Below are 15,987 nucleotides of genomic sequence, written 5' to 3'. Positions count from 1 at the left end.
GTTATGTATAAATCTGTACTGATTTTTTTCAAAATCATCATAGCGTTCGTCCTTGGACCAAAAAAGACACTTATGCACAATTTTGTGAAAATCGGACAACAAATGTGATCTGTAATTTGATTACAAGAATACATGGACAGACAGACAGACAGACGGACATAGTTATATCGAATCTGGAAGTGGTTCTAAGCCAATCCGTATACTTATCAATGGGTCTAGCTCTTCTCCTTCTTAGCATTGCAAACAAATACACAAACCTATAATACCATGTACCAGTGGTGGTGTAGGGTATAATTACCCAAAATCTGACAAACATATATATGGGAGCTACATCTAATTCTGAACCAATTTCGAGCAAACTTCTCAGATAATGTCGTCAAGGAAAGCGTTGTGTAAAGTTTTGGCAAGATTGGTCGAACAATGCGCTTGCATTGGCTCTTGGAGTGAAAATCAGGCTATATACGTATATGACAGCTTTATCTAAATCTAGGCCGATTTCTATGAAATTCACCAGTAATGTCGAGAGTCATAAGAAAATTCTTCCTGCCAGATTTCGATAGAATCGGTTAAAAAATGAGCACTTTATTGCAATATATTGCAATACCTCAAAATCGGACGAACATATATATGGGAACTATATATAAATCCGAACGGATTTCGGGCAAACTTCATAGACACTGTGGAAGTCAACAAGGAAAGCTTTGTACGATGTTTTGGGATGATTGGTCAATAAATGCGCCTACAGTGGCTCTAGGAGTAAAAATCGGGCGATATATATATGAGAGCTATATCTAAATCTGAACGGATTTCGATGAAACTTGTTAGTAATGTTGAGGGTACAGAGAAAATCTTTCCGGCAAAATTTTGAGAGAATCGGTTAACAAATGACCGTTTTATTGCAATATTACTGTAAATCGGTCGAACGTATATATGGGAGCTATATCTAAATCTGACCCGATATCGGGCAAACCTTATAGAAATTGTGGAAGTCATCAAGGAAAGCTTTATATGAAGTTTTGGGATGATTGGTCAATTAATGCGCTTGCTGTGGCTCTCGGAGTGAAAATCGGGCGATACATACATATGGAAGCTATATCTAAATCTAAACCGATTTCGAGCAAACTTCTCAGATACTGTGTGAGTCGTTGAAGAAAGCGTCATACGAAGTTTTAGAAGATTGGTCAATAAATGCGCTTGCTGTGGTTTTAGGAGTGAAAATCGGACGATATATATATGGGAGCTATATCTAAATCTGAACGGATATCCATGGAACTCACCAGTAATGTCGAGTGTACAGAGAAAATCCTTCCTGCCAAATTTCGAGAGAATCGGTTAACAAATGACCACATGATTGCATTATTACCGCAAATCGGACGAACATATATATGGAAGCTATATCCAAATCTGAACCGATTTTTTCCAATTTCAGTAGGCTTTGTCTCTAGTCCGAAAAACATAACTGTACCAAATTTTAAGACGATTGGATGAAAACTGCGACCTGTACTTGTACACAAAATAAACTTGAACAGACGGACAGCCAGACAGACAAACAGACAGACATAGCTAAATCGAATCTGAAAATGATTTTGACTCGATTGGTATACTTATAAATGAGTCTGTCCCTCTTACTTCTGGGTGTTACAAACAAATACCCTGTACCTCAGTAGTGGTGTAGGGTATACAAATTAAGTTGTAGGGCATAATACTTTTCTACATGCCAAACTTCTGTCAAACCAGCAAATTGGTTTGCTCTTACAGTAGTGGTCACAATATTCCGCACTGTTTTATCATCCATCTCCATATTTGGGCTTTCCATTCTAAGCTTTTTCATTGCGACTTTGTATCCAAGTCCCCAGGGGTCTCGTTTGAAGTCTACTTTTAATTCTTCCCATTTCTCTCCCATTGGAGGCCACCGTAGCGCAGAGGTTATCATGTCCGCTTATGACGTTGAACGCCTGGGTTCGAATCCTGGCTGGAACATCAGAACATTTTTCAGCTGTGGTTATCCCTTGCTAACGCTGGTGACATTTGTGAGGTACTTTGCCATATGAAAACTTCTCCCCAAAGAGGTGTCGCTCTGCGGCACGCCGTTCGAACTCGGCTATAAAAAGGAGGTCCCTTATCATTGAATCGGACAGCACTCATTGACCCAGTTCCTTAAAGTAATGTTCAAGGGCAAATTTGCATTTGGAATTCACTCCCGAGTATCTTTTTTGCCTCCTTATATTGGGTATACGCTGCTTCTGTTGCGCCCCTGGGTATAGCACTGGCGAACTTTCCCCTTTTTCGCATGCAATCACGTCTGTGTTCAACGATTGAGTCATTACATCAGTGTACTGCCGCTTCCTTCCTTCCTTCCTGGGCCCCTAATCCTAGGCATTGCCTTATCACACCCCTTAGAAATTATGTACAAAATGTGGTGCGCTGTTATTGAGGCGTTTCCGCTGGATTTGAATTCCTGCGTAAATCGGTCGATTTCGGCTAGGGGCAGGCATGGTTCTAACTTGTTCGCCTTCAATTTTCGGTGCTTACCTTCGTCCTTTTTCCTGACATGGCATCTCTGGGCCGAAAAGAAAAGTCGATGTACTGGTTGTTGTTGTAGCCACATTTTCATGTGGAGGAGGCGATCCACGTCAAGCTCCTGTAAGTGAGCAAGCTTGTTCCGGTTCAAATGACCGATCGCCGCGGAAATAGGGTGACCATTGGTTATTTAAAGGTCGATGTACTGGTGATCGCTTGCAGTGCATGTCTCCAGTACCCGTCAGTTGTCGATCCTATCTGCGATTCTGTTGTTGTAGCAGTGCGTTGTACACTGAGACGCGATTCTCTCAGTTACAAGCGTTATGTTGGGAATTGTGCCTTCACATCTGAATGTAGGAACTTTACCACTTTTACCACAGCGCAACCTCGATAGTATCAAATTTGCACTGAAATTCGCCAATAGCATTGCTGGGGGTAAGGTAATAACTAGCTCAGTGGTTAGCATGTTCGCTGTTGACGCTGAACGCCTGGGTTCAAATCCCTGTGAGAACATTAGATTGATTAGCCAAAGTCTCCGAGATGAGTTTATAGTCCCATTCAAGGCCCTTCAACCAAAGTTGTTGTATTACCATCTTCAATCGGAATACCTACCGTCCTGCAGGATCAAATAATTGAGCAACTGCTTAAAGGACATTGCGATTGTAAATTAATTGACCTGTTGAGATAGTACCGAAGGTATAACTGAGGGACTCCTTTAGAGTATTTCACTCTTCGGGTAGTGCTAGAATAGTCAAGGCACAAGAAATCGGAGTTAAATAGACTTTTCTACTTACTCGTATGTTATTGTGGCTCGTTTACAGTCAGTTTCACAAGAGTAACCTTTATGTCCTCTTGCGCTCGAATAGTGTCCTCTATGGAGGACTTTCCCTTCTTCGCTGAGTTACGCTTAAATCAAACATCCTTTATCAAAATCAAGTTAAAAATTTATTTCTAGCTCTAACATTCCAAGCAATCTACAATTTTATTAAACATATTGGGTTTCCAAAAAGTAATTGCGGATTTTTTAAAAGAAAGTAAATGCATTTTTAATAAAACTTAGAATGAACTTATATCAAATATACTTTTTTACACTTTTTTTCTAAAGCAAGCTAAAAGAAACAGCTGATAACTGGCAGAAGAAAGAATGCAATTACAGAGTCACAAGCTGTGAAAAATTTGTCAACGCCGACTATATGAAAAATCCGCAATTACTTTTTGGGCAACCCAATATTTCACTTAAAGATAATTTTTAATGCTTCTATTTTCATGGACAACATTTCCAAGAGTAAAACCATCAATGCTGCCAAATGACATGCGCCACATATTATATAGATTCCATAGAGATCTTGCTGCGTTATCATCTTAAGATTCTCCCTATTCAGATTGGAGAGAATTTTCGAATCGAATAAACGCTTCTTCCACAGCAGTCGATAGCCTATCGACTGAAGATTTGAAATGACAACATCGAATTTCTCAGCCAATATTGTGTGCTTGGGAAAATAAATGCATAGCTGCTCCTGCATTATCACATCCGGTATGACATAGAACAGATTGATCTTGCCACTGGCCACTATGTAGTACATCAGCAATTCTTCGGAGATGACGGCATAGAGATTGCTATCAGTGTGTTTCTCTAAATATTCCAGGGCCACAAAATCATTGGTCGAGTTGATGACAATATCGGTGGTTGCCCCATGGTGTTTATGCTTAAAATAGGAGATATCCTGTAGATCGTGAGCTGTAAAAATATTGCTCACCGCTGCATAGCTGCCATTTGTTGCCATTTCTAGAGTCTTGGGCATGGGTAAATAGATGTCGTTGCTAAAGAAATGATACAGCAGACCCACGTAGATTGAACGCAGCAGCAAGGCACCCCATACACATGCCGTGAACATTTGATGGGAATACCAATATTTTGGCTTTTCCTTAATGGGTATGCCAAAGGCTATGCTTATCATCGAAAAAGTGGGCAATGATTTGGGAAAATAGGCATGCGCAAGCTTCGTTATGATTAGCGAAAGTAGGACCATAAAAATTATGATGCACCATGTGTAGATTCGAAATGGATAGAATAAAACTTGAAATGTATTAAAGAGGTGGGCACGCAGACATATAACTGCCAGTACAGTGCTTTGATAGTGTGGATTGGTATTGGTGTAGAGAAGAGATAATGAATAGTGTTTGCGATAATAACCAAAGACGAAGTCAGCTGAACGACTGTTAAGCTGAAATTAAGAGAATAAAGAGAGAAAAAGTGAGAGTGAGAGAGAAAGAAAGAGAGAAATAGAGAGAATAAATTTATCGAATAACCAGTAAGGAAAGGCAAAAGTCAGGCGGAGCCAACCATATAACACCCTACACCTACGCTACAATTCTAAATTCGGGCAATATATAAATATAAATGTATATGAGAGCTATATCTAAATTTGCCACCGTAGCGCAGAGGTTAGCATGTCCGCCTATGACGTTGAACGCCTGGGTTCGAATCCTGGCGAGGCCATCAGAAAAAACTTTCAACGGTGGTTTTCCCCTCCTAATGCTGGCAACATTTGTGAGGTACTATGCCATGTAAAACTTCTCTCGAAAGAGGTGTCGCACTGCGGCTTGCCGTTCGGACTCGGCTATAAAGAGGAGGCCCCTTATCATTGAACTTAAAACTTGAAACGGACTGCACTCATTGATATGTGAGAAGTTTGCCCCTGTTCCTTAGTGGAATGTTCATGGGCAAAATTTGCAATTTGCAATCTAAATTTGAACCGACTTTCAAACATATCATTTGAAAATTGTTGTTACTACGGCCATATAAGTGCAAATCCGGCGATAATTATGTATGGGTGCTACATTTGAATTTTAACCGATTTTGATGAAATCTCGCGGATATGTTAAGATCTGTAATAAAACAATCCGTGCTATATTTTGTGCTAATCGGTTGAAAATTGTTGCTACTACGGCCTTTTAAGTGCAAATCGGGCGATATATATATATATATATATATATATATATATATATATATATATATATATATATATATATACATACAGGGTGGCTGATGAATATTGCTACAATGATGAATATTGCTACATTTTTTTTTCGGTGTATGGAATACATTTTTCTTTTATTCATGTTAAATTAAATTATTAAATTAATTATTAAATTATTATTAATTAAATTAATTAATTAATTAATTAAATTAATTATTAAATTATTATTATTAAATAGAAAAAAAGTTATTACATTTTTTTTTGGTAGCGGCTTTCATCAGCCACCCTGTATATATGGGAGCTATATCTAAATCTGAACCGATTTTGATGAAATTTTCCGGATATGTTGAAATCAGTAACAAAACAATCCGTGCTAAATTTTGGGCAGATCGGTTGAAAATTGTAGCTACTATGGCCATTTAAGTCCAAATCGGGCGATACATATATTTATATGGGAGCTATATCTAAATCTGAACCGATTTTTATGAAATTTTGCGCATATATGGAGACGTCGAATAAAACACCCCATGCCAAATTTTGTAAAGATCGGTAAAAAATTGTGGCTTCAACAGCCTTAAACGGCCATATCGGATGAAAGATATATATGGGAGCTATATCTAAATCTGGACCGGTTTTCATGAAATTTTTCACACATATTAGGACGTCAAATTAAACACCACGCGCAAAATATTTTAAAGATCGGACTAAAACTGTGGCTTCTACAGCCTTAAACGACCATATCGGATGAAAGATATATATGGGAGCTATATCTAAATCTGAACCGATTTTGATGAAATTTTGCACACACATTAGGACGTCATATAAAACACCTCGCGCAAAATATTTTAAATATCGGACTAAAACTGTGGCTTCTACAGCCTTAAACGGCCATATCGGATGAAAGATATATATGGGAGCTATATCTAAATCTGAACCGATTTTTATGAAATTTTGCACACATATGTAGACCTCGAATAAAATACCCAGTGTCAAATTTTATAAAGATCGGACGAAATTTGTGGCTTCTACAGCCTTAAAAAGCCATATCGGATGAAAGATATATATGGGAGCTATATCTTAATCTGAACCGATTTTTACCAAAATCAATAGCGCTTGTCCTGGGCTCAAAAAAGTGATATGTGCAAAATTTCGCGATGATTGGATAATAAATACGACCTGCATACGACCTGACCTTTGATTACAAGAATATATGGATTCACAAACGGACATGTCTAAATCGAATCAGAAAGTGATTCTAAGTCCATCGGTATACTTATCAATGGGTGTAGCTCTTCTCCTTCTTAGCGTTGCAAACAAATGCACAAAATTATAATACCCTGTACCACAGTGGTGGTGTAGGGTATAAACAAACTAAGGAAGGAAACGCAAGGTATGGTTCAAATCGACCCATGGACAGTGGGAATACTTCTCTCTTATCTGTAAGTGTAAGTGAAGTTTAGGCTCAATGATAGGTTAGGTTCAAAAGTGGGTGCGGATATAAATCCGTCATTATGGACTTACACCTAAGCCAGTAATCGGCTTGTTGTGCGTTGTAAATACTAAAAAGTAAAATCGAAAAAAAGTCAGGAATTCCGTGCGACTTTCAAAATCCCTAATTGTTTTCCATGTCACGCCCCTAAGTTGGTTCATGTGTGTTATTGTGTTCCCATCTAAAGGCCGGTGTCTGTTAGCTGCGAAAGCTGGGCAATGACATAGCAAAATGCTCGAACGTCTCATCATCTTCCCCACAAGCTATCACTTGCCGATTTTGCATAAGTGAGCTGATACTACTAGGTGTCCCGTTATGATACCGAAACCTATACTGACCTCCTTATTACTTCCTTTCAGTAATAGCCTAGTCTTCTCACAATCCGGTTCTCCCTATAGGATTTTCGCAGGTCCACAGTGTTACATGCGTTCAATTTCCTCCTTTCTATGGCCGAGACCGAACGGAGTGCCGTAGGGAGACACCACTAAATAGAGAAGTGATACATAGTTAAGATTTCCGATAATTTCCCCCGGGTTTGAACTCAGGCCTTCTGCATTATGGGCGGACATCCTAACCTTTGCGCTGGCTTCCATCCAGTTAACTCGCCAAGCAAGGCCAACTGGTAATCGTAAGTACCATTATTATGCTAGCAACGCTGCATATCAATAGCTTCAGACGGGTAGACGTATTACGAGCCCTTAAAATAGACTTTAAAGTGCAGGAGCATCTGATGAGGATCATGAGAAGCTATTTGAAAGACCGGGAGCTCTTGTACGCATCCACCTAGGGTATAAATGACGTCGGATGGTGCCCAATGTGCCATATTCGGGACCGATTTCTGGAACGTTAGCTACAAGGGAATACTGAGGATGGAGATGACAGAAAATACATTTATGGTCGGAGACTCAGTCGAAATCGCCGCTGTCATCATAGCAAAAAACACGGAGCGCAACGAAGACAACAGATGGTCATGATCGGAATTGGACATTGTTTGGAATCCCATGGACTACAGCTGGCAATGAAAAAGACTGAGTTGCTACTGCTTAAGAGAAAAAACATTCCACCAGAGTTTTTTAGGACTTTGTCTTACCCATTAGAAGGCACGTGAAATACAAAGGTTTCCGACTTGATACGAAAATGACGAAGTTTTGTCGAAGAAAAGAAACCTTAACGCGATATTAATGATATAGCGATTGCTATTTGTAGAGGGCAACCACCTCAAAGTAACGCAAGAGCGGTGGCGAGGGAGTTTATGTTTCCCAAAATGAGGTTGGTATTAAGCCGGTGAAACCGCGCCAGACATATGGTAAAAGACGACGCACAGTGGGATAGAATCAAAAAAAAAAAAAAAAACTAGTAAAAAATCTGCTATTTGAGGAATAGAAGTTCAGTGCTTTAGGGCGTACCCCAAAACACATGGCTCCAAAGTGGATATTAAATTCGATTTCTACTTTCAAATACCTTTCATTTGAGTCCCATATTGTCATAATGGGTCAAATAACCCATTTGACGTATCTTTAGGAGGAAAAGCGCCACCTAGACTTGAACCCAAATTTCAATTTCATATTCGTAATCTACTCCCTTATACCTTTCATTTGAGTTCCATGGTCGGCTAATATGCCCATTTGGGGATGTGCGACCTTCCATTACTTGAACCTAATGTTTTATGTCATATTTGTAATCTACTGCCTAATACTTTTCATTTGAGTCCCATATTGACATGAACTTCGAATATATCTGTTTAGAGGAGTTTTGGGGTTGGAGGGAACGGGGACAGCTGGGTACTTGAACCCAAATTTTAATACCATATTTGTGTTCTGGTCTCCAATAGCTTTCATTTGAAACCCCTTATTGTGCCCATCGGACCACTTTCGGATATGGGTGGGGGTAAAGGGGAGGGTCCATTTCCAACAGATATCTAAAAATTATATAGCCTATGTTTCCTTCCAGACAAACGTACACAAACTATGAAATATTAAGAAAATCGATTCAGCCAAGTATCATAATGTGCCCATTTTGGGCGTTTTTGTAGGGGTGGGTTGGCCCCCTATACTACGACATGAATTTGTTTGCCAGATTCGTTATCTACTCCGGCATACTTTTCATTTGATTTTTGTCCTTATCGGTCCACTTTTGATTTTGGGTGGTGTTTTTGGGGTAACGGTGGAGTGTCCGCCTCCTTCCGTTAGCAGTAAATTATAAAGCCTATTCCTACTTCCTGGCCATATTCGTAATCTACTGCCGAATACCTTTCATTTGAGCCCCATATTGATTGATGAGCGTCCAATATGTTTGTTTGAGGTTGGGGCGGTCCGATGGGTACCTAGACTCAAATTTTAATATGATATTCGTATTCCACTCTCCAATACCTTTCATTTGATACCTATATTGTCGCGATCGGTCCACTTTTGATTTTGGGTTGTGTTTTTGGTATAAGGGGGAGGGTCCGTCCCCCTTCCTATATCGAAAAATTATATAAAATTTCGAGAAAATCGTTTCTGCCGTTTTTCAGTACATACGCAACAAACAAACCAAATCCCATACATCCGTGATTGTGCTAATGTGCCCATTTTGGGCGTTTTTGTGGGAGTGGGTTGACTCCCTATACTTCGACATGAATTTGTATGTCAGATTCGTTATCTACTCCGGCATACTTTTCATTTGATTTTTGTCCGTATCGGTCCACTTTTGATTTTGGGTGGTGTTTTTGGGGTAACGGGGGAGGGTCCGCCCCCTTCCGTTAGCAATAAATTATAAAGCCTATTCCTATTTCCTGGCCATATTCGTAATCTACTCCCGAATACCTTTCATTTGAGTCCCATATTGTCATGATCGTCAAATAAATCAATTTTAAGGGGTTTGGGGCAGGAGCGGCCCCCCATGTACTTGAAACCTACTTTTACAATTAAAATTGTACTCTTCTCTTGAATACCATTCATTTGAATCCCATATTGTCCCGATCTGTCGACTCTTATTTTTGGGTAGTACTTTTAGGGTAAGGGGGAGGGTCCGCCCCCCTCCACATATCAAAAAATTATATAGCCTATGTTTCGTTCCAGACCAACCTACACAATCTGTGAATATTTCAATGTAATCGGTTCAGCCGTTTTTGAGTCTATACGGAACAAACAAACAAATACAAATTGATTTTTCTATATAAGATTTGTAAACAAGTAAAAAGGCGTTAAGTTCGGCCGGGCCGAACTTTGGATACCCACCACCTCGGGAATATACGTAAACCACCTTTCATCAAAATCCGGTGAAAATTGTATACCTGAATTTCGGCGACATCGGATAATAAATGCACCTTTTATGGGCCCAAAACGTTAAAAAGAGAGATCGGTCTATATGACAGCTATATCCAAATCTTAACCGATCTGTGCCATATTGCAGGATTATGTCGAGGGGCTTAACTTAACTCACTGTTCCAAATTTCGGCGACATCGGACAATAAATGTGCCTTTTATGGGCCCAAAACCTGAAATCGAGAGATCGGTCTATATGGCAGCTATATCCAAAATTGGTCCGATCTGCACCAAATTGATGAGGGATATCAAAGGGCCTAACAAAATTTACTGTCCCAAATTTCATCAAAATCGGATAATAAACGTGGCTTTCATGGGCCTAAGACCCTAAATCTGAGGATCGGTCTATAAGGCAGCTATATCCAAATCTGGACCGATCTGGGCCAAATTGACGAAGAATGTCGAAGGGCCTAACACAACTCCCTGTCCCAAATTTCAGCAAAATCATATAATAAATGTGGCTTTTATGGGCCTAAGACCTTAAATCGGAGGATCGGTCTATATGGCAGCTATATCCAAATCTGAACCGATCAGAGCCAATTTGACGAAGGATATCGAAGGGCCTAACACAACTCACTGTACCAAATTTCAGCAAAATCGGATAATAAATGTGGCATTTATGGCATTTATTTGGTTTAGATCGGTCCAGACTTGAATATAGCTGCCATATAGACCGATCCTCCGATTTAGGGTCTTAGCTAAATCGGAGGATCGGTCTATATGGCAGCTATATTCAAATCTGGACCGATCTAAGCCAAATTGACGAAGGATATTGAGGGGCCTAACACAACTCACGAACTTAACCTGCTTATGGACGAAAAAAGAACCTGTGCAAAATTTCAGCTCAATATCTCAATTTTTAAAGCGTGATTTCAACAGACAGACGGACGGACATGTCTAGATCGTCTTATATTTTTACGCTGATCAAGAATATATATACTTTATAGGGTCGGAAATGGATATTTCGATGTGTTGCAAACGGAATGACAAAATGAATATACCCCCATCCTTCGGTGGTGGGTATAAAAATTATCCTTACCATAGATAAAGCTCCATTTTCGGTTGGATTACTTCTATCATCTGCCAGTGCCAGCTTCAGCTCCAAGGTAAAATTTAAAATTCTTGCCACTTCCTTAACCATCTCCACTTCGAAGCCCTCGTAGGTATCGTTCTTATTGGGATTTATGTAGACATAGGGTGCAACAGATCGAATCACACCCAAAAGAGGACATCCATAGAAGTTATTGGTTTTGGGCAGAAAGTAGGGTCGATTCAGCCAATTATCTTGGACAAATTGATTGATATGTTGAGGTTGCGTATTGCCACAAGTATTCACCTCATCAAAAGGGAAATAGGTGTACAAATGCAAGTCTCCTCGGGCATTTTGAAATTGAATATTACAATTGATGATCTGATTGCTCCAACAATAGTTGAATATATTCTGCATATGTTCGTTTATCAATTCATCCTTTTGCATAAGAAATATGTGATAGAATTCACTGGCATCATAATCCTTGGTATAGGAGATCATATCAATGTCACTGGAAAAAAAAAATACTCTCATAGTAGTTTCTTCATTAGCTTTGAAGGAATACTTACAGAAAAGCTTCATAAGAATCTATTAACAGCAGATTATGCCTTCTGGGCCCTTCAACGCGTTGCGGTTGCTTGTGATCGATGAACACAATCTGAACGTTCATGTAATCCACCAAGTTTAGAATGTCCTGAAGGATGTGTAGGAATAAGTTATATGGACGTTTGGTACGACTGGATACCACGATTACAAAGGATGCTGCCACCTCCATAAAGAATTCCACTATGATCAACTGCAATGACAGAGCCACCAAGGCATTCATTTTGTCTAAATTTATTTCAGTTTCTTTTAGTTTCCTCATTTGAAAGTTGAAAAGGTTGGTTATATTTAAATCTCTTGTCATTTTGAATGAAAAATTTGACTAACGCAGTGAATGGAAATTTGGAAAGTGTTGGCCATAAAATGGTTATGATAGCCACATGTCATAGCTTAAGCGTCTTTCTTTGGCCAAACTTTTGTTTGCTATATAAACTTTTGCTTAGAAAACCTTGAAAAGTTTTTGAGGTTGTTTTTTTGGGTGATTGATTAATGTTCAACTTCTATAGCCATGGCGATTGCATATAAAGTCATTCACCTTAGATCATTGTTTCAAGATTTTATGGAGTACACATTTTTGGGGTAAAAAGTTTGTTGTTCTTAATAAATTTTTACAAATGCGCATTTTTGATTTATCATAAGATTTCTACCGATTGTATTGTAGTTAAGAAGGAATTAATATTTTCCGTGCCATAAGCCTATCGAAAATACTATTCTGTGCTATTAACGAGACTGCCACATTCTGTAACCAACCATTGACAAGTATTGTATTTTCGGATACAAATGTGCTTCTTGCAAAATATCCACCAGACTTGATACAAAAAGATCCGGATCAGCCAGCTTATGATGTTGCATGTTCTCAGAAACTATAAATGACGTCAAATTACCAGATATTGATGGTAAAACCAAAGCCATAGTTCCAATCACAATTGATGCATCTCATGGTGAAACGTTTCTTAAACCACAAATTCTTTGTGGCATAGCCGAAACAATGCCACTTACACCTGATGCTATACCACTAGTCGACCGAACTGGAAATTTCAAACTATTCTGAAAACTTTTTAGTGAGAAAAGACAACTCCGAAGCAGGATCAATCAATGCTCGCGCAATAGATGTAACACCATTGTGAACAACATTGATCATAGCACTCCCTAAAAGAACTGTTTTATTTTGCAATGTATTCAATATCTAGCGAGGTGCATACACAGATGAAGTCGAAGGAAGTCGTGCTGCTGGGGAAGGTTCAAAACTTGGAACCGAATAAGACAAAGTTGTAGATGGAGAGGATGCCATACTAGAAGGGATCGAATAGTCCTAATGCAGCAAAGTATAAATCAAAATCTTCCTGTAGACAATTCAAACACACCTTGTGAAGTTTAGTCAACGTGAAAAGATCAGAAGGAGATAACTATCTAGGTTAGATTAAATTAGAGTAGCAGTCCTTTTCAGACTCATACATATTTTCCCATGAATATTCCATTAAGGAACAGCGAATACTTCTCTCATATCAAAGAGTGCAGTCCCATCAGCTCAATGACATGGGGCCACCTTTTTTATGCCGAGTCCGATTGGCTTACCGCTTAGTGACGCTACTTGTTAGAGAAGCTTTAATGTGGCTGCATACCTTTCATATAACGCCAGCATTTACAGACTCCCTTAGACAAATTTTAAGAGTGGAAATCGAAACCACAACTTCCGCGCTGGTAAACCGAGCACACTACCAACTCTAGACCGATCCGCCGATTTAGGCTCTTAGGCCAATAAAAGCCACATATATTATCCGATTTTGCTGAGTCATGTTAGGCCCTTCGACATCATTCCTCAATTTGGCCTAGATCGGTCCAGATTTGGATATAGCTGCCATGTAGACCGATCCTTCGATTTAGGGTCTTAGGCCCATTAAAGCCACATTTATTGTCCGATTTTGCTGAAATTTTTGACAGTGAGTTGTGCTAGACCCTTCAACATCCTTCGTTAATTTGGTCCGGATCGGTCTAGATTTGGTTATAGCTTCCACATAGACTGATTCTCCGATTTAGGTTATTAGGCCCATAAAAGCCACATTTATTATCCGATTTTGCTGAAATTTGGGACAGTGAGTTGTGCTAGACCCTTCAACATCCTTCGTCAATTTGGCCCAGATCGGTTCAGATTTGAATATAGCTGCCATATAGACCGATCCTCCGATTTAGGGTCTTAGGGCCATAAAAGCCACATTAATTATCCGATTTTGCTGAAATTTGGGAAAGTGAGTTGTGTTAGGCCCTTCGACATCCTTCCTCAATTTGGCTCAGATCGGTCTAGATTTGGATATCGCTGCCATATAGACCGATCCTCCGATTAAGGGTCTTAGGGCCATAAAAGCCACATTCATTATCCGATTTTGCTGAAACTTGGGACAGTGAGTTGTCTTAGGCCATTCGACATACAGGGTGGCTGATGAATATTGCTACAATGATGAATATTGCTACATTTTTTTTTCGGTGTATGGAATACATTTTTCTTTTATTCATGTTAAATTAAATTATTAAATTAATTATTAAATTATTATTAATTAAATTAATTAATTAATTAATTAAATTAATTATTAAATTATTATTATTAAATAGAAAAAAAGTTATTACATTTTTTTTTGGTAGCGGCTTTCATCAGCCACCCTGTATTTATTCAATTTGGCCCTGAACGAATCAGGTTTGGATATAGCTGCTATACAGACCGATCCCTCGATTTAAGGTTTTGGGCCCATAAAAGGAGCATTTATTGTCCGATGTCGCCGAAATTTGGATAAGTGGGTAAAGTTAAGCCCCTTGACATACTTCTGCAATATGGCACAGGTCGGTCCAGATTTGGATATAGCTGCCATATAGACAAATCTCTGCGTTTTAGGTATTGGGGCCATAAAAGGCGCATTTATTGTCCTATGTTGCCGAAATTTGGGACAGAGAGTTAAGAAGGCTCTCCCAATTTTTCTGCAATTTGGTCTAGATCGATCAAGATTTGTATATAGCTGCCATATAGACCGATTTGGACCATAGTTGACACGTTTGGGAGAAGCCTTTGTACAAAATTTCAGTCAAATCGGATAATAATTACGCCCTCTGGAGGCTCGAGAAGTCATGACCCCCAGATCGGTTTAAATGGCAAAACCAATCCAAACTGACATGTTTACGGATTGGGACAGTATGGTTATCAAATGAAATGTATTTAAGAGTAGAGTACGAACTTGATATAACAATTCGAGCTCACTGATGGGGGCAGGCCCTACCCCCCAAAAATTACATGTTTCCCAATTGAGGCAATATGTCGGTCAAGTTGTAGGCCGACAATTAAAACGAATGGTGCTTGCGAGTAGAATATGAAATTTATATAAAAGAGGGATTTCCTCAACACAAACTTATACCCCTAATGGACATGTACACCAAAGGGGGCAAGACGGTATTCAAACGAAAGGTACTTGAGAGTAGAATACCAAACGGGACAATATGGGATTCTAATCTGAGAGTTAAATGCGAATGTAAATAATTTTCAAATTTTAAACATATCAAAGTGGGGCCGCAAACACTTATGAGTGTAGCGAAACATACTGGGCCAGCTACTTGTTTTTAAATCCAAACGCAAATTTGCCCTTGCAAATTGCATTAGGGAACAGAGGCAAACTTCTCCCATGTCAATGAGTGCCGTCCGATATCTCCTTTCTGAACGGCTTGCTGCAGTGCCACACCCCTTTTGGGAGAAGTTTTAACATGGCATAGTACTCCACAGACGTCACCAGCATTAATAGAGGATTACCACCGCTGAAAATTCCTTCTCATGAGCAAATGAGCACCACTCAGATGAGTGTCATATGAAGCCAAAGCAAGCAGATGAATGAGACATCATGTTTGTTGTTGTTTTTTTTGCATTTGCTTTTTTTTTGGAAGAGAATTGCTTTTTTTCAGTGATTTACGTGCTGTCTCTTTCCATCTGTTCAAAAGTGACTGACTTGCTTCCATTTTTATACCCACCACCATAGGATGAGGGTATACTAATCTAGTCATCCCGTTTGTAATATTGATCTGCGA

General features: G+C 39.2%; 1 protein-coding gene across 1 annotated transcript; it reads right to left on the bottom strand.

Annotated features, from left to right (window-relative positions):
• Positions 1 to 3,683: 3,683 nt before the first annotated feature.
• On the bottom strand, positions 3,684 to 12,232 carry LOC106085023 (uncharacterized). The gene is made up of 3 exons (XM_059367313.1): positions 11,895 to 12,232; positions 11,335 to 11,836; positions 3,684 to 4,745 (listed from the first exon to the last, which is right to left on the bottom strand). Exons 1-3 carry the CDS (start codon positions 12,230 to 12,232, stop codon positions 3,753 to 3,755), a joined length of 1,833 nt encoding a protein of 610 aa, XP_059223296.1. The 3' UTR covers positions 3,684 to 3,752.
• Positions 12,233 to 15,987: the final 3,755 nt, after the last annotated feature.

This window comes from Stomoxys calcitrans, chromosome 4 (assembly GCF_963082655.1).
Source record: "Stomoxys calcitrans chromosome 4, idStoCalc2.1, whole genome shotgun sequence".
NCBI lineage: Eukaryota > Metazoa > Arthropoda > Insecta > Diptera > Muscidae > Stomoxys > Stomoxys calcitrans.
Note: the sequence above shows the minus strand (reverse complement) of the source record. Positions and strands in the feature narration are given on the sequence as shown.

Bases quoted from the DNA above. Each gene is read 5' to 3' on its own strand.
- LOC106085023 (XM_059367313.1), bottom strand. From the start codon at position 12,232: ATGACAAGAGATTTAAATATAACCAACCTTTTCAACTTTCAAATGAGG. The intron at 11,837-11,894 runs GTAAGTATTCCT...TTTTTTTTCCAG, and splicing joins GATTCTTATGAAGCTTTTCT to TGACATTGATATGATCTCCT. The intron at 4,746-11,334 runs GTAAGGATAATT...TCTTAATTTCAG, and splicing joins AAAATGGAGCTTTATCTATG to CTTAACAGTCGTTCAGCTGA.